General features: G+C 40.8%; 1 protein-coding gene across 3 annotated transcripts in view; it reads right to left on the minus strand.

Annotated features, from left to right (window-relative positions):
- The window catches only part of BRF1 (BRF1 general transcription factor IIIB subunit), a 231604-nt gene that overhangs the window by 38559 nt on the left and 173943 nt on the right, over window positions 1–19102 (minus strand). The window contains exon 16 of one of the 3 annotated variants that reach the window (XM_048853603.2): window positions 6145–7826. The exons of the other annotated variants lie outside the window; for them this stretch is intronic. Within the exon in view, the coding sequence (XP_048709560.1) occupies window positions 7811–7826 (16 nt within the window). The 3' untranslated portion in view covers window positions 6145–7810. Of the gene's footprint in view, window positions 1–6144; window positions 7827–19102 lie in introns of those variants that run through there. 3 annotated transcript variants of the gene reach the window in all.

A 19102-nucleotide genomic window follows, 5' to 3' on the forward strand; every position in this document is an offset into this window, starting at 1 on the left:
ACTAGGTTTTAGGGTGACCAGATGTCCAGATTTTATAAGGATAGTTTTGATATTCGGGGCTTTGTCTTATATGGACACCAATTACCCCCCCATCAGCTGTCCTGATTTTTCACACTTACAATCTGGGCACCCTACTAGGTTTAAATTATTCTTTAAGAACTCTCTTGAAAATAGGTGCTTCAAAAGCCGGGTGTGCTTTGACCTTTTTCTTATGGTGGTAAATTGAGAATATTTAAAATCACTCCTGATTTATCCTATTAAATGAAAGTAAACTTGAAAGTAGGCCCAACACCTCTGGAGAACGGATGAGAACAGTAGATGGACTACTGGAGAAACATGGCGTTCTTCACGGTTCTGATGCGTGAGAAGCACAAACGAGCAGGCAGCACTCCAGCAAATAGCCACGCCTCCCCTGAGCTCCAACCACTATGCTCAGCAGCTTGCTTCAGGTGGCTGTGCTGCTTTAAGTGTCACTTATTAATTAAAGGTTTCAGAGTAGCAGCCGTGTTAGTCTGTATTCGCAAAAAGAAAAGGAGGACTTGTGGCACCTTAGAGACTAACCAATTTATTTGAGCATAAGCTTTCGTGAGTTACAGCTTATTTCATCACGAAAGCTTATGCTCAAATAAATTGGTTAGTCTTTAAGGTGCCACAAGTACTCCTTTTCTTTTTACTAATTAAAAACTAAGTTGGGCTTACTGTATATCCAATTTAGTTTAAAGTTTGAGAGAAGCCAGTACTGCTCAAGAAGCAATGCTGAGTACAGCAGCCAGGCAGAATATGGCATCGTGGGGCAGAGGAAAATTCAAGATTTTGGTTGTCTCCGTAGCAAAAGCCTTATTTAATTCAATTTTAAAATTAATGAACATGAAAAAGGGGACTCAGATACAAGGGGCTCAGAGGTCTCTCTGGTTTTTTACTTATCTTATTTAGACAATAAAGAGACTGTGTCTAGTGACAACATGCCATTCTCCCATCCAGGAAATATCCAACCAGGATGCTTCTGAAAACTAATGTCTGAAGTAAATTTTCAAAATACTCTGGAAACGAACACTGCACAACCAGAGACCTTGTCCAAAGACAACCTGATTAAAGGCTACAATCACTACCTACTTCCACTGACCCACTTAACCCTAAATGCCCATCTCAACACCATTGCCCTCCTCAAAAGCTAAATTGTGCAGAAACACAGTCCAGTCTCCTCTACTATTTAACATGAATGGCTGACTACTGGCTGCTACAAAACACCACAAAACAAAATATCAACAATACACTATATATTTCTTTCTGATCTGGAGCAGACAATACAATCACACAAACCCAGGTGCATCAGTGCCTAAAAGTAATAAGCATTTGCATGAAAGGCAGCTAGCTCAAGCCAAACTTTTAGTGGGTACTGGTATGGAGAGGAAAGCACACTGACAAATACAGTAAAATTATATCAGCACTGGAAATCAACAGCAACTGAAAGGAGACTGCAAGTAATCAAGAAATACATCTGAAACAGACACTGGCCTCACTGATAGCCCTCTATAAAATGCATGTCTCTGTTCAGGGTTTCCATTAATCACAGGCCCCACAGTATTTTGACCATCAGTTGGATTTCCCAGTCTCTGGTCTTCACAATATGCTTAATGCTGCATATACACATGTCTCAATCCATGACCCAAAGAGCTTACGGAAGCTACTTAATGCAGGTTTGTGAAACGGTATTTCTGGTTGCTCATTCTGTATTTATACGGACAAAATTCAATGAAGAAAATATTAAAACCTACCCGTGGCATATGTTCCTCTTAAAATTCTGTTCATGGTCATCAAGCAATTGCTATTATACAGCTATCTAGTTAGTTTGCTTAAGGGCTTAAGCAGCTTAAAAAAAACAAACTACTGCTGCCAGACAGTAAGGGCAATATTAAAATTATGTATAAGTGGTACTGCAGCGGTTTTCAAACTTTTTGAGCTGACCCCCCCGCACCCCGCCCTTTGAGTTACAATTTTTGGTTGCACCCCCCTCCCAAACCCAGGAGGACTCGGGGTGGAGATGGCACTCCCTCACCGAGCTCCACCATGCCAGGCTGAGTTGCTGACATCGCTGCTTCCCCTTGGCCCCCCCAAATGTTCCTCCACGCCCACCTAGGTGGGTGTGCCCCACAGTTCAAAAACCTCCATTGTACCGGGAAGTGCCAAAACTCTCATGCTGGCTGGGGGAGGAGTCAGTCATTATACCATCATGGCTGTCCATTGTAGTGCATTGCTTCTCCCTACTCATGAAGAAAGTGAACACTATTGATTGTTCAATGGAGCCTTCCAGCAGTTTCGTACAGTCAACTGCTTGATAACAGGTTGCGCCAAAGTTTCTGCATCTAACACAGGGGTTGGCAAACTATTGCCCGCAGGCTGGATCCAGCCCCTCAGGGCCCCGCACTGCTCCAGGAAGCATCTGGCACCACGTCCCTGCAGCCCCGGGGGGGGGGAGAGGGCTGCACACACTGCCCTTGCCTGTGGGTGGCTCCCCCGCAGCTCCCATTGGTCAGGAACGGGGAACTGCATAAGCAGCGCCAGGCTAGATCCTGAACCCTTCCTGCACCCCGCACCCCAACCCCCTGCCCTGAGCCCCCTACCTGCACCCCAACCCCCTGCCGCACCCTGCAACCCTCCTGAACCCCAACCCCCTGTCCTGAGCTCCCTGCTGCACCCTGCATCCCTTCTGCACCACAACCCCCTGCCCTGAACCCCAGCTGCACCCCGCACTCCTCCTGCACCCCAATCCCCTGCCTTGAGCCCCCTGCTGCACCTCGCACCCCTCCCTGCACCACGGCCCTGAGCCCCTTCCCGCACTGTTCACCCCAACCCCCTTCCCTGAGCCCCCTCGTACACCCCGCACACCTCCTCTGCCTCAACCCCTGGTCCTGAGCCCCTTCCTGCACACTGTACCCCCTCCTACACCCCGCACTCCCTCCCACACCCCAGCCCTGCATGCAATTTCCCCCACCCAGATGTGGCCCTCGGTCCAAAAAGTTTGCCCACCCCGACCTAACACCTGCATGTGGGCGTGTTATATAAAAGCTATTTAAGGGCCAAATCCAGATTGCCGTGCCATGTGAGAAATTCCATTGATGTCAAGAGGCTTTGTGTCAGCAAGGCAAACAGGATCTGGCCATAATTCTTACGTTAATTAAAATCTCAAAGTGAAATTGTATTCTATTTTCTTATTACTAACAGCAATAAATAATCACAAAAATCAGTCAACTTCGACGTTTGTTTCTCAATGAACTGAGAAAAAAACATGCTCCGCTTACAAATAAAAACTTGTTTTTTCTAGTTGCCAGACCTGCAACTTCAACTTGCGATCCAATTGACACATTAGGTTCTTCCCTTGTCATGCATCGCTAGCTGTAAAAGGTTCTGCAAGCTCATTATGTCCAGTTTCACTTGTCTACCAGACAGTGTCAGGAACTATGGGCCCAAGTTCCCACAACCATGCCTGTGGCTAGCTGGCTCAGCCCTCATGTAATGAGCCCACCTGGGCTGCAGCACAATCATCTAATTGGTCAGCCCCCCCAGTTGGCTGCAAGGAGCCTACAGGTCTCCATTTAGACTCAGCAGCAGGTCACTGGCTGCTCCGTGCTTATGTTCACACAGCTGTGATGGCCCTTGTGCCTCCCTTGTTTTCAGCCTTGCTCCTGCCTTGCCTGGTTACTGGCTCCGACCACTAGGCCTGACCGCCCACACCCTGGTCCATGAGAGGGATTCAAGTTATGCCCTCACTTGGAAGAGCAAGCCTACCACACAGAACTCACAAAGGACTTGTCTGCGCCTGATGTTACTACGCAGCAAACCAGGGTGTGAACCTAGAGCACGCTACCTTGCTGCGCAGTAACGTCCGGTGTGGCCACTGCTACAATGCTCATACAAAGTTTCATAGTGCAGAACATCGCAGTGCAACAAGCTACTGCCCTGAGGTTTCACACTGGCATGCCACAGGTAGAAAAGCCCTCAATAATTCTGTTGACGGGGTAGGCTTAAATAGAGACTGGTAGTGGTTAAGTCATTATGCGAGGTAGCCTATTTCCCCTTGTTTTTTCCTGACCTCCCCCCCCCACCCCCCAGACGTTCCGGTTAAACTTGGATTTATGCTGGAAATGGCCCACCTTGATTATCATACACATTGTAAGGAGAGTGGTCAGTTTGGATGAGCTATTACCAGCAGGAGAGTGAGTTTGTGTATGGGGGTGAGAAAACCTGGATTTGTGCTGGAAATGGCCCACCTTGATTATCATGCACATTGTAGGGAGAGTGGTCACTTTGGATAAGCTATTACCAGCAGGAGAGTGAGTTTGTGTGTGTGGTTTTTGGAAGGAAAAAAGGGGGGCGGGGGCGCCGAGAAAACCTGGATTTGTGCTGGAAATGGCCCACCTTGATTATCATACACATTGTAAAGAGAGTGGTCACTTTGGATGGGCTATTACCAGCAGGAGAGTGAGGTTGGGGGGGGGGGGGCGGAGGGTGAGAAAACCTGGATTTGTGCTGGAAATGGCCCAACTTGATTATCATACACATTGTAAGGAGAGTGATCACTTTAGATAAGCTATTACCAGCAGGAGAGTGGGGTGGGAGGAGGTATTGTTTCATGGTCTCTGTGTATATAATGTCTTCTGCAGTTTCCACAGTATGCATCCGATGAAGTGAGCTGTAGCTCACGAAAGCTTATGCTCAAATAAATTGGTTAGTCTCTAATGTGACACAAGTCCTCCTTTTCTTTTTGAGAAATAACTACAGCTCACTCTGTCTTAATTGTGCTGGCTCCGCAGTGCTAACAGGAGAAAAGTTATTTTAGTCACTGAAGTGAGTAGAACTGACGCAGAAGCTGGCAGCACCTTACCTATTCCCTGGGGGAGTGACAAGAGGGGCTTTCTAGAACTGGAGTGCTCAGGTGGAACAGCTGTGCATAGGAGCGTCTGCACCTGTGTGCACCACCCCACTCCAAAATACTCCAGCATAAAAAGAGGAATTGGGGCAGGGTTATAAGATCAACAGTTACAGAGGATTTGGGGCCACTGGATCTATCTCAGGGGAAGAGTCAGAGCATCACTGGCTACTACCCAGCCTATCTGGACTTGGGGCAGGCTGTAAGTGAATTACTTTGGTTGCATGTGGCAAAGATAAATTCCACCCAAGAGCTGGAACCTTACAATCCAGCCTAAGAAAGGGGGCAGCACATAGCTGCATTTCATCAGAAACAGGGGACGAACCAGACTGGGATTCAGTCACAGTCTGGTCCCTGCTTCACCCTGGCCGGGGTGTGTAATCAGCACTTGCCCTTTTGATGTCACAGATTATCTCCCCTTCTCCACTGGGGTCTCAATGCTCTTATAGGAGTTCCTGGGAAGGGGACAGACGGACATGAAGCCAGAGTTCTGCACCCCTTCCCACACACCTGCAGGAGAAGAAAGAAACAGCTGCTCCTCCACCCCCCTTGCAGGGTCTCAGGATTTAGGCAGCTATCACAGAGAAAGGGGGCTCCTCACACCCCTTTCTCCCGTCAGCTGGCCTGTAACAAGACTTACAATTGAGCCCCAAAGGATTAACTAGTTAAGAAAACACACACAAGAAAATTAAAATTCTCTTTCCCCTTCTCATGGTGAACGACTGAAACAGGAATAAAATTGCAGAAAGAAAAGGAGTACTTCTGGCACCTTAGAGACTAACACATTTATTTGAGCATAAGCTTTCGTGAGCTACAGCTCACTTCATCGAATGCATTCCTATACATCCTATGCATCTGATGGAGTCAGCTGTAGCTCACGAAAGCTTATGCTCAAATAAATGTGTTAGTCTCTAAGGTGCCACAAGTACTCCTTTTCTTTTTGCAAATACAGACTAACACGGCTGCTACTCTGAAACCAGGAATAAAACTATCAGTACAAACTGTGGCTACTTCTACAAGCGCACTGAAGACTTTGAATCTCAGAATTTCCCCTAAGTGTTCCACACTTCAGGAACCATTTCTATTTTAAAGGGCAAATTCCAAATTGTAACCCAATTCTAGTAAAAAACAGACTATGCATAAAACATCCATGCTTCCAAATAGCAATTTTAAGAATTTTTATTATAAAAAAATACTAAAGCAGTTTTTGCATACTGTGATGTGCTCAAAGACAGATATTTCATGTGACTTCATTATATTAATATTTAATATATTTGAACAAAAAGTTAGTAATCCACTCTTGGAGATGGTAGACAGGAAACCACTTTGATTTTAAATGAAAATCCTGATTCAATAAAGACAGCAATTCTTCAAAACATTTTCAGACTAATGAAATAAAGAGGCAGGTTATTAATCTATAGAATCAAAGCCCCTGTTTGTTTTCACAATGCAAAGTTTGTAGTCTGCAAGGCTGACCTACAGCAACATGGCTGCTGCTGTATTGTTTGTGTCAGCGGGTGAAGGCTCCTGCGCAGGGAGGCTGCCATGTCCTGATAAATCACTCCAAAGTACAATGGGACTCTCTGAGACAAGAGTCTGTCTGCAATTTCTTTTGATGTTAAGGACTTTCCTAATCTGTCCAGGTTAGACTGAGACAGATGCAGTCAGGGTCTTCAAAGGTCAGCGAAAGGAGGTTTATTTTTAAACAAATAAGCGCCTTCCAGCTAAGCCCTTCCAGCTAGTTAGTCATTTGATACATTTTTAGCTTCGTCAGATATCTTGCATTGTATGAATTTTGAGTTTTGTTACAGATTGCCTACTCCTCAGTTGATATTCGGTACTTTTGGACTACTGTGGCAATAGGAAAATTATTAGTAGCTTTAAATTAGTCCTTTTTTTAAAAAAAGGGAATAAAATTCCAAACACTACAGTAGCTCCAAGCCTGTGTCTCAGAGTAAAAAAGTTTAGAAATATTTTCATGAAATTCAGTGCACAGTTTATAGGAGTCTATGTTTTATAAAATATTGATTTACAAAAACATCACTGTTTTCTTTAAATATATACTATACTGGCTTGTCAGAAGAATTTAGAAGGGAGTAATTTGTAAAGAAATCTCAAACGGGACCAAAAGTGACACCCTAATTTTTCCCATATAAAAAATTGTCAGGATGTTTAAACAGTACACAGTGTGAAATATTTAAATAAGTACTAGTAATGTTGTAAAGTATATGCTATTTACACAAAAAGTGAGACTCATTGGAAAAGGTATGTGAACACAGAACTTCTAAACTTACTCTTTAAAAATGGTAAGTTGTGCATATTTAAAATATTTTCTTCCTGTATCTCAAAAATACTGAGATCATTAAATATTCCGGTGTGCTTCTTTTTCTTTAATAAACACTACACAAAGTTGTATATGCTTCTTTTACATCAGTATCACCTGTAAAAAGTTTGTGAGACAGAGTAAACAGACATACTGGTATACACAGTACTTTTATACGGGTTCTCATTCCACACTCATCACTGTAATATCTGAGCATCTTCCAGTAGTATATTAAAGCAACACAACTAACATCCATGATCCATCACAGGTTTGAAAGCAAACAAATGATGTCCCACTGGAGACTGCAGTAATGCTACTGTATTAAATTATTTTCCCCATAGTTTTACTTCAAAACTTTTCCTTTGGTGCAGTTGGTGGAACGACTGATGCCATCTGAGAGCACAAACAAGAGCAAAAACTCTAAGACTCCGAGGCTGCTGCAGTATCACTCCTCTGGGAGACAGATCACGGGCGAACCGATTTCAGGGTCGTGCACCAGACCCTGTTTATGTGCCTCTCCATCTCTACTCTTGCTCTCCAACACAGGCTTCTGGTATACTTCACATGTGACCAGCTCTGCAGTGTAGAAAAAACACGGAGGGAGAGAAAATGCTGTACCTCGACGAAATCAGTGTTTTAAGCACTGTAATTCCTAACGGACTCCTTCCCCTTTTCTCAGGGCCATAAGAAAGTGGGCTCCATCACGGAAGAGGGAAAGAAAGAGGTGTGGCAATGCACTGAAACTACCTCTTTCACACAAGGCCCTCACAATTCCCTAGCATGGCATCTGGGTTGTTCACCTACTGCATAGGAAGGGCAAAATATGGTTCAGAGTTTGATGACTTATGAAAAATAATGAATTAAAAAGCAGAAGCACAGATACATTTTCTGCATAAATCTTCCCCAAGTCATATTCTAGTAACTATTTCAAAATGTTGTGTTCCATATTTAGTAACAAACATAGCAAGGTAAGGCAGAAATCAGTTACCACAAGTGCATGGGAATCATTACTTGGTAATGGAATAGCACTTATATAATGATGACTGAGCTACAGTACACTAACCAATTTACAACTAATTATCTGGATGCTATGAAATACTATGTGAACCAACCACATATGCTCTTGAGTTTTGTAGCAGATCTTTATAATTTCCACCACCACATGAGCTTCAGTTTAAGAACTGCAGTCATAGTTATGTAATTATTAGTAATTCTCTGGACTGGAACTGTATGCAATATCAAGCAACAAAACCCTTTGTGAGATTTTCCCGTCTCATTTGAGTATTAATCTTTGCGGGAAACAAATATGATACAGCATTTAGCAAAAGTTAACATTCTGTACGTTTTATTTGCTGATCCAGTAGGTTTATTCCCCCCCATCTTATATAATGGGCCAGCTAAAAATACTTCAACCATATTTATGTCCAATTTCTAACAAAATGTAAGTTAACCAACATCAGCTGAAAACATCCAACATCAACCTATGCGGGCACACACGCGCATGAGCACAGTCTTTCCCCTTCATTAAGAAAACTGAATATACAAGCGATGTATTCTAAAGGTCAACAAATGGGCTCTGCTGGAGTGGGGCCAAGGGGAAGCCAATTCACGAATGCAATTCCACAAAAATCAAGTCGTTGTCAGCTTGAGCCCCCCACTGTCACAGTATGATATGCACCTTCAAGTTCTAATAACCAGTATATGCAATATTTTCTAGGCTTTGGTTTTGTTTGTTTGTCCCCCTGTTTCTCAAGGAAAAAACTCCTCTTATCAGATAAATTGAGTGAAATTTGAAAGAGAAAATCACAAGGCAACACCGAGCATTTTCTAACACTAAAACTGAAAAGTGAGACTAAGCTGATATGAATTGAGGGGCACTTAACACGATTATCATACGAAGTTACCCTGTGGGCTAGAATTGCTCATACATAGTCTTCAATTCAGGACGAAATTATTTTATAGATAGTCATTAAAATTCATTCTGCATTTTTGAGCTGCCCACATGACCTCAAACTGGACCACAGAAGGAGAACATTTCCTTGAATGGAAGGGAAAAGAGTGATATCCAGTTTATATTAAACAATAAGGATGCTATAGAATTAAGCAGACTTGACCCAAGTCTAGACTCAGAAGTCAACCCAGATCCATATTTTTTTTATTTTTAAATTAAAAATGGTTGAATTATTTTGGATCTTTGGAACCCACTATGTGGAAGGGCGCACACTTCCACATATTCCCAGAGGTTTCTTTCCCCAGCTTTGAAGGGGTTATTTTTATATCTCATAAACAGATTTGCATTTCACAAACAGCTTGCATTTAGCCATTTTTTTAATTAGGATATTTAAGGGGGCTTCTGCTCACTCAGATAATGTGTTATGTAGGAGAGAGAGAGATTTGTCATGGAATTTTATTCTTTTAAATCCAATATATTCACTATCAGTGATTCCAAGATCCTTTTACCTACCAAAAACAAAAAACCCCAAAGATGAAATAACTAAACTCAACACCATTAACTAACTAGGAAAAAAGGCATCAAAACGTGGAAAAGATTCTGAGACCTACAGCGTATGAAAAAGAACTGAGGGCAGCATGGCCACTCTTTGGTAACCTCACTCCAAATGTCTGATTCTGTGAGACAAAAATGCACTGCCTCAGCAATTACTGTTTGCAAATTGTTCTGCAGTCTGTGGTGCAAAGGCGCAGTCTCTTCACAAACTGAGATCAACAGAAGCAATACTTAAAGGACAACCAAAACCATTCCTGAAATCTTTGTACAATAGCTGGAAAAGGACTAATTTTCTGAAGCTTACAGAATACTTGCACGTGATTGTGTGGAGTTGCTACCAAGATTTTAGGATAACTGTATTATAGTGGGTGTCTGACAAGGCCAAAGGACAACCCCATCTGATGGGAAAGGAGAGGTGCTGTATTCTTAACAGTAGGCTGTCCTCAGACTGTACTTAGGGGTTCCATCTTTCAAATCAGCCTCTGGATAATAAATGAGATTATAGCAGAGTGCCAGCAATGCTGTAGTTAAGGTTAGGACCAGTTTTCCATTTAAAGTCAACTCTTCTGAGTGCACTAAAATCTGCATCTTTACCTGGATAGCCTTGAAATTTCGTGTGCCTCATGGGGGCATGAGGTTCAGTTACTGAACCAAATTTGGGTCCATTTGACCGTGGGATTCCCAAGATACAGCTCCCGCAAAAACAGCTTTTCTTAAAATTGATGTGTTGGCAACAATTTTTTCCACACAGATAGAAATCAAACTAGGGCTGAGATCACTGCACCAAGGTCCCAAATGTTTGAGAGTCACCCCAACAGAGTCCATGCCGCCCACTATCCTTTTGGGGGGAATCAGATTACAACGAGTTTGGTTCTCCAGTTAGGTGAGCTTCAGTAGTTCTAAGGTTCTTGCACCAAATGGATTGCACCACACATTTGCAGGGAGAAGGTAAAGGAGTTGAAAAGTAGCTATGACTCACAGGCCTTGAATAGCTCAAGGGAGAATGTTGTGGCCATCTCACCTGAGAAGCACATAGGCAATGTGAGTTCAAATCCAACCCTGAAGTCTCAACACACACACCTAGCAGATACTGGAAGGTAAATGAAACAAAAGAAAACCCTTTGTCTCCCACCACGTGGCAGCCACCTGAGTGCTGCAAAGTAAGGTGGGAAGAGCAATGCCTACTACTTCACTCTCTTAGCTGCAGTGTGTACTGGCATACTTTAACCTAGCTGTTGCGGGTGCGGGGAAGGGTAACCATTACTCCAGTCACCTAGCTCTGGTAAGAAGAGGAGTAATATCTGCTGCTCACCTAATTTTAGGTTAAAAATATCAAATTAGATCAATACATCTTAGGTGTACTAAATTTATTTCCCATTTGTCTCCTCTCAACTACTTCCCCATTATAATGGGCTTCCTGGCTCATGAGGCTTGCCAACAATATTAACTGGTCTACACCATCCCTAGGGGCTTTACTAGATCAGTTATTTGTCAAGTCAACTGTGAGAGAGTGTGTGCATCAGCTCTTTTCAAGACCTCTGTAAAGACCTCCCCCAGGTAAGTATTTTTAATAGCTTTAAAAAGGCAGCAGGGCAAATACTGACAAGTGGAAAAACCTACTTCTTTGGTTAAGCAACCATTTCACTCAGGTTTGTTTTTTGTAAATGAAAACAAGATTAAACCAATTTACATAAATGTGTCCCCAGTAAAGGTTACCAAGTTGGAAGATAGTGGCAAGATTTATTTTAAATGGAGGTGCTTGGTAAATGCTACAGTTTTACAAAGAAAAAGCATCTGTCATTTTTATTACACTATCCTTTTACTTGGATCTAAATTATAAAATACAGAAGCAAAACTCAAACATGTACACATTACACTACAAACTCACAAAGTATAGATTACAGAGGACTAAGAGTTTAGCTGCCCTTCACAGGGCATCTCATGAAACATTCCAGGGGATCTATTTACCAATTAGCTAATATCCGAACCAAAAGCCTATTCTATACTGCATATTCACATGTGAAGACATGCAGAAAAATCCCCATCGTAAGTGGGCAACAACAATTAGAGTTTCAGCAAACAACCAAATAACCATTTCTAGCATGCTTTAAAAGAGAACACATTCCTGTTAAAGGACACACTTAACAAATATAACATAAAAATAAGCCAGCTGACTGAGAGAAAGATCTTGGAACTACAATCTGAACAAGGTGCTGTCAGCCCCAGCCTCTCTTCTAAAAGGGGGTTCTTCCAAAAGTGAATTTCATGCCAGTGATCCTCTGCTAGTCACCACACAGAACTAAAGCCAGTAGCACAGCAGAAGACCGAAGTAAAACAATCTCTCAGTTTCAGTAATACCTATGAATTCCAAGCCATGTAGCAGACCTCAAAGTTGGGGGAAAGGGGGAGAGAAGAGATACCAAAAGTAAATTACACAAAGAGATGAAGACAGTTCTGAAAAATAAAAATAAATGGTGGAAAAATTAAAGCATATAACACACACGGAAAAAACTCACAAGTGCTTCAAATCTGTCAAACACATGGGATTGTATCTCTACAAGCTTTTCTCTCACACAAAATCTTTGACCTTCAGGGAATTCCTGAAGAAATACATCTACCTACTGTCCTTTCAGCTAAACCATGAACTTCAAAATGATCTTTTAAATACTACTTTTTCCTAGCACCAGGAGCATAGCCCTAAAAGACCAACTCTTTCCTTGATAATGTAAATTAACAGAGTGCTTTGTTACCTTAAGAATTACATTACTTGCCATTAACATGGTTCATGAGGCTAATTAACAGTACTGTATTTTGAAACACAGCCTTGGTTCTCTCACACACAGAGTATGTCTACCCTGCAATTAAAAACCTATTGCTGGCCTGTGCCGGCTGACTCGGGGGGCTGTTTAACAGAGGTGCAGACATTTGAGCTTGGGTTGGAACCCAGGCTCCAGGACTCTGCAAGGTGGGAGGGGTCCAGAGCTCAGGCTGCAGCCTGAGCCTGAACACGTACACCACAATTAAACAGCCCTTAGCCCAAGCCCCATAAACCCAAGTCAGCTGGCATGGGCCAGCCATGGGTGTCTAATTGCAGAGTAGACATACCAATATGTATCATCTGACCTTGGTTTCCCAAGTCTAGCTGATTCACCATCTAAGTGAAAACAAGACATGTTAACCAATGCTAATTTTTCAAACACCCAGAAATATCTTGGATTACTAAACTGAAACTCTATTCTGTACAATCCAGGTAACTGATCTGAAAGGTCCTGGATTTGGAAAACTTGAGCTCCACTTACAATACCAATCTCTTACAAAGCTAAATACTGTACACTGAACATATTATACATCCACAAAACAAAACAGCTCCTGGTTGTTTTGAGTATAGAGAAATAAATCACAAGTCATGACAATAGCAAGATAAGCAATAATGAACATCCAGGCTGAGCATATTTACTTAGCTGAGCCTACGGCATTTCCAACACTGAAATGATCTGCTACTTAGTGTTCTAGTTTTATGTCAATTCCATTCCTGTAACTAAAAATAAAGTGCACAGCATAATTTGTTCCATACTATCTATGGTCCTGAATGTGTGGGAAATAGCTGTTTCCCCCCCAGTAAAAGCACCTACATATTCTACTAATCAACCACAGTGCCAAAAATGCATCTGAAGAGGCAAGTTTCCTGATTAAAAGCAGATGAGCAGCTTTTAAGACCCGCTCATTCCTTGTGTATTTTTGCATGTGTCACATTTCAAAAGATCCACTGAAATGAAAATGACCTGTGAAATGTATGCCAGGCATTTTTGGAAATATTTTGATCAAATATAATCTAGAACTGAAATTTTTAAGCTAATCAGATCAGAAGGCAATGGTCATACTCAAGATAAGCACAAGACAGAATAATGACTTAAATACAAGAAGCAAAATGACTGTCCAGGCAACGGAGCAGCCATTGGGTGCTGAGTACTATGTAATAGTACTACACACTAACTGGGAATTGCAACCTCTTTTAGTGAGAAGGGGAATGTTGGCTAGGATGCTAGGCCATGAGACAGATTTGGAAACCCAACAGAAATGGGAACAGAACAGATGCTAATTTAACAAGCCACCCCAAGGCTCTAACACTGCAGCACATCCCTAATACTGCACTGCAATGTCAACAATACGTAGGCCATGAATCCATGGATCTTCTGACTCAGTGGCACGACTGCTAGCAACTCAGCCACATTGGCATTGGTTAGCTGTCAGTTAACAAAATGTAGCTACTAGTAGGATCAATAATTACAAGACAGGAGTGAGGCGATAAACAATTTTTGGAAGTAAATTTCAAATATACTCATTCCTGAAAACTCCACTGAGGGCTTTTGCTATCTTTGTAATAAACATGAGTTCGTTTTCTATTATATAGGCACATCCTTTTGTTCAGAACAACCTTATTTTATCAAAAGAGATTTAGCTGGGCTTTGCAATCCTGCTTCATTTCTTCCAAGACAAGTTTTTTGTGAGATTAACTTGACACATTTATTCCCTTGATAATATATCCTGCCCTCTCAGACATCATTGCCAATTTCAAGTACATGGCAATAAATAGGCTTAAAATTTTTTAAAGTAATGACTTGAAAGGCCCTTCAGTTCCCACATTTTCTTGCTACAACATATTTCGCTTCGCAAGTAATGTAGTAACATTTCAGTTCAAGTAAATGTAAACTATTAAAGCTTCCACCAGACCTAGATCCCCTCTTCTATCACACTAAGAATTCAAGGATATAACTTGGTTCAAAATTGGAACTTCAGCACATATAAAGTGGAAGTTATTTGATTAGCCTTGTAAAAAAAAGAATTAACATACTATCCCTATATAATTATGAATCTGTTTCACATTAAAAAAATATTACTGAAGACCAACTGGGTAATTAAAATTAAGCTGTGGCAACTATTTTGATAGTATTCAGTATAAATCAAACAATTATTCATGCACTAGATCCTAAAAACCCAGACATACTAAGTAGGAGGAGGTTATTGCCTCATTCAGCGTGTCAAAAATAAAATTACTTGACTCTCCAACCAGACAGTAGTCTTGGTACTCACTGGAGACAAAAAATGATATGCAATGAGAAATTTAATTTATCTTCTTTATATAAATAAACCCTCCAAAATTCTCTATTCATTGACTTCAGTACTAATGTTGATGGGAATATTAAGTACAACTCCAGCATATTTCTTGGAAATGCATTCAAATAAAGTATGCTGTTTTCTAAAAAGCATATAATTCATCCAGTTTGTGGTAAAGCAAAACACTCAAAAATCCAACTAGCTTTTGAGAATATTGGTATATTTGATGATGATACTTTACTGAAGTGCAAGATCTTTGCTTGGTTCTTAAAAAGCATTCTTTGACATCACTAGCCCAACAAAAATCCAGAAACTGCAAACCTAGCTTTCAAATCAGAGTTTGTTTGCTGTTTAGAAAAGTGTAAAAGGGTAGATAAAGTAAATGCTCTTTGGAATTTAATTTTCCTATTAGTTTAACAGTAATTATCATATCACCAATGAAGCTCTATTAAAAAAAACGTTTACCAAGGAAATAAAATTTTAGCTTGTTTCTATGGAACTTTCTTAACACTCCACCTACTTAAATATTTGTTGAGAATCAATAACTATACAACATTATAGCATTTAATTACTTAGCTGTGAAAACACTGAACAAAACCTAGAAGATCTTTTTATATATATATATAAAAAACAAAGTTTCCATTCAAAGGGCTTTAGTTTGAATCTGTTCTTACAAACATGTAGCCTAAAAGGCATAAGGAAATACGGATTTATACTTGCAAGTAAATGACTCACTTTTAAATAGGATTGGGGGGATTCTCTTTTAACTATAATGTTTAACTATAAAGAGAAGTCCTATGATAATCCATTGTATTTTATAGTGTGAAAGATTTAGAAGGGTAGAGAGTTGAAGATGAGCCAGACACTACATACAGTAAAATGACCCTTCCTGTACTATGATGACCTCTGCTAATCATAGAAGTCAAGTAAGCATGAAGAACAATTTCATTTGAGAATGGGGAGCAAGAAAGACTGTTCCATATTGAAACTCTGCTTCCCATACAAGAATTCTGCTTTAATCACCCACGACCAATACTACTTTCCTCACTTGTCAAGTTCCCAGTAGCTTGGTCTCAGTACTTTTCAATTAGGCCAAAGAATTGAATCAGTACGTCTTTAAAACTTAACTATCATTCAGACTAACTGAAGTACTGGATTAAAGCATGCTGATCTCATAGATGCTTGTGATGCAAGATGCTGCTGCAGATAGATTACTAAATATTTAAGACCTCTAAAGATAAACTAGCAGGATTATAAATCACTGAAAAATAAATAGCAAGCAGAATCTCTGCAAATGTCTTCTGGATACTGGCATATATACTTCATTCATTTTCTAATGAGAAATGTGAAAAGTTTTTATTATTAATTGCATACAAATTACCATGATTATTGTAACACAGGAGAAGTATTTATCCATTCACCTCTCAGAGGAACAATGCTGAATAAAGGAATTTATGCATGACACATAACAACAATGCTGAACAAAGGAATTTCTGGATGCCATATAAGATGTTTGGCACTTAGAGAATGGAAGAAAATCAAAAGGAATATCATAAATTTTAATTGTAGGAAATCAAAATAATCTATTTGCTTGCCGAGTTCTCAGTATTGTTTTAGCAGGAACATTACTTTGGAAGTGTAAGCTCTCCTTACTATACATATCTGTATGTGCACACACCCCACCCCACCCAACTCCCACAGGTTTGCTGCAAAATTAACCACATTTGAAAATGGCTAATCAGTGACAGAGAACTCTGCAACCACCCTCAGAATGTGCTTTGAGTACTCAAAAGGGAAAAACAAACATGGTTTTATTACTTTTGGATAATAATGATTTTTTACTACTTTTGGAAAATAATGATTTGTATTTATCTAGACAGCTTTCCATATTGCCTTATTGTTTAATCTAGGGTTTTTTTTTTTTTTTTTTAAAGTGCTTAGCAAGCTGAAGGGCCTACTCACTTCAACTGGAGCTACAAGGGCTCAGCACTTCTTAGAATCAGGCCCTGAAAATGGTCACGTGACGATGTGGAGACATTGTCAAAAACCGCCAGGGTATGTCTACACAGCAACTAGACACCAGCAGCTGGCTGGTGCTAGCTGACTTGGGCTCACGGCACTGTTTGTAGACATCTGGATTCAGGCTGGAGTCATAGCTCTGGAACCTTTCCACCTCGGATGGGCCTAGAGCCCAGACTCCAGCCCTAGTCTAGACGTCTAAACAGCCCCGAACCCCACGAACTCAAGTTAGCTGGCACGGGCCAGTTATGGGTGTCTAGCTGCTGTGCAGACATACCCCTAGTGCTAAATGCTCTGCTCTGATATGCAATTGTTTCAAAGTCAATAATACCACCACAATGCAAGGCACCTCCTTTTAATATCAGCATTCATCTTCTGACAACAGAATCAGAGCATTATTTAATTAGATAATGTAACTCCTGGTTTAAGTCTCAGCAAAAGTTTGTTAAACCTAAATATCTTCAGGGTAGTGTGTGTGAAATGCTACAAATTAATCTTGAATGCTTTTTTGCACTTCTCTTTGCTAACAGAAAACACACTGCTCTTGGGTTTTTAAGACCTCACCATTATCATCAACTAAATAGGAGACTTATAATATTCTTACTGACATAAAAGGGTCAGGAGGGAGACGAGGAAGTGAGAATGTTGTTATTAAGGGTATTTCTACTATCTTTCCAGGGAAACATTGTATAAGCATGGAGCAATCATGGTAAATAAAAACAAACAAGGAAAAAATAGCAGACAAGGGAGAAAATCTTTGCTATCACAATAATGTATCTCGCAGAATCAAGTCTCCTAGGAATATCGAGGAATTTAAACAGGCCAGATCTCTCTATTTACACGTTTATTCTTAAATTTTGGCTCTTAAACCAAGGGCCAGAATAAACATCTGAACACTATAGACTCTCACTGTGCTTTCTCTATTTAGCTTCTGGGTCCTGTCCTCCACCTATCTTCTGTCCTCTCTTCACCAGTTCAGTCTCTCCCCCTTTCCCATCTTGAACGGACAGTTACCTGGCTCTCTTCCTCTCTCTGCTGCCACCCTCACTCCCTGATGGCAGTGATATTAGCTTCACATTTTTCCCCTGCTGCCGCCTCCAAGCTCCCCCTATTTCTCATCAAACACACATTCCTTCTCCTCCTCCAAAATACATGCATCAGGCTCTTCTCTTACCCCTGTATTACTGAGGTACATCTCTAGCCCAACTCCTTCTGCTAGGGCTTTGATTCCTGGTACTCTCACTTCTTTCTCCTCCTAATGTCCTACCCTCAACCCTGGGGGACTTCATCTTCCATATTGAGGACTGTGCTGTTGCTTCCTTCTCACTCCTCCTAGCTGAGCCTGCCACCAGGGATCAACTCCCTCATTCAACTCACACCTTTGAGCTTGTCTTCACCAACAATACACAAACAAACACACACACACCACCCTAGTAGCTCATTCACAATCTTTGTTTCTGCTACCCTCCACATTTTGTTATCAATTGTAATGTTATGCCTAAACTTAGACTATGTTCTTTGTAGGCAGAACATCTTTTAGGAACCATAGAAATATATGAGACAAATTAGAAATGACTATGGATAGAAGAAAAGGAGTACTTGTGGCACCTTAGAGACTAACAAATTTATTTGAGCATAAGCTTTTGTGAGCTACAGCTTGCTTCATCGGAAGCTTATGCTCAAATAAATTTGTTAGTCTCTAAGGTGCCACAAGTACTCGTTTTCTTTTTGCGAATACAGACTAACACGGCTGCTACTCTGAAACTTATGCATAGAAGCAGTTCAAATGATTATCTGAAGCAGACTAATTAAACAGTTGAATATTGCAGATAGCACACACCAGTTTCTTCGTATACTTTACTTCTATCCAACAAGTTTGATTATTTTACTCAATAAAATAGGAGTTTTCATCACAGCCTTAAACATTTGCAAGGCCAGACCAGAAAACTGACATGCATATTTACTGTGAAGCTTTATATTTGTGTCATCAATTAACAACAAAAGCTTGGAATAAAACTAAAATAAAAGCTAATCAAACAAGCTAGCTGCCATAACAGATGGATACTATCTATTTTTTCATATCAAGTGGAAAAGCCAAAACTTCAGCATTTTAGTGTCATGTCTGTGACGATGAAGAAACCAACTTAGAAAGGAAGGACAAGAAATGTCAGAATTACATTAAGAATAGATGTCTGTGGCTGAAAGATTCATA

Source organism: Caretta caretta, chromosome 6 (genome assembly GCF_965140235.1).
Source record: "Caretta caretta isolate rCarCar2 chromosome 6, rCarCar1.hap1, whole genome shotgun sequence".
Lineage (NCBI taxonomy): Eukaryota > Metazoa > Chordata > Testudines > Cheloniidae > Caretta > Caretta caretta.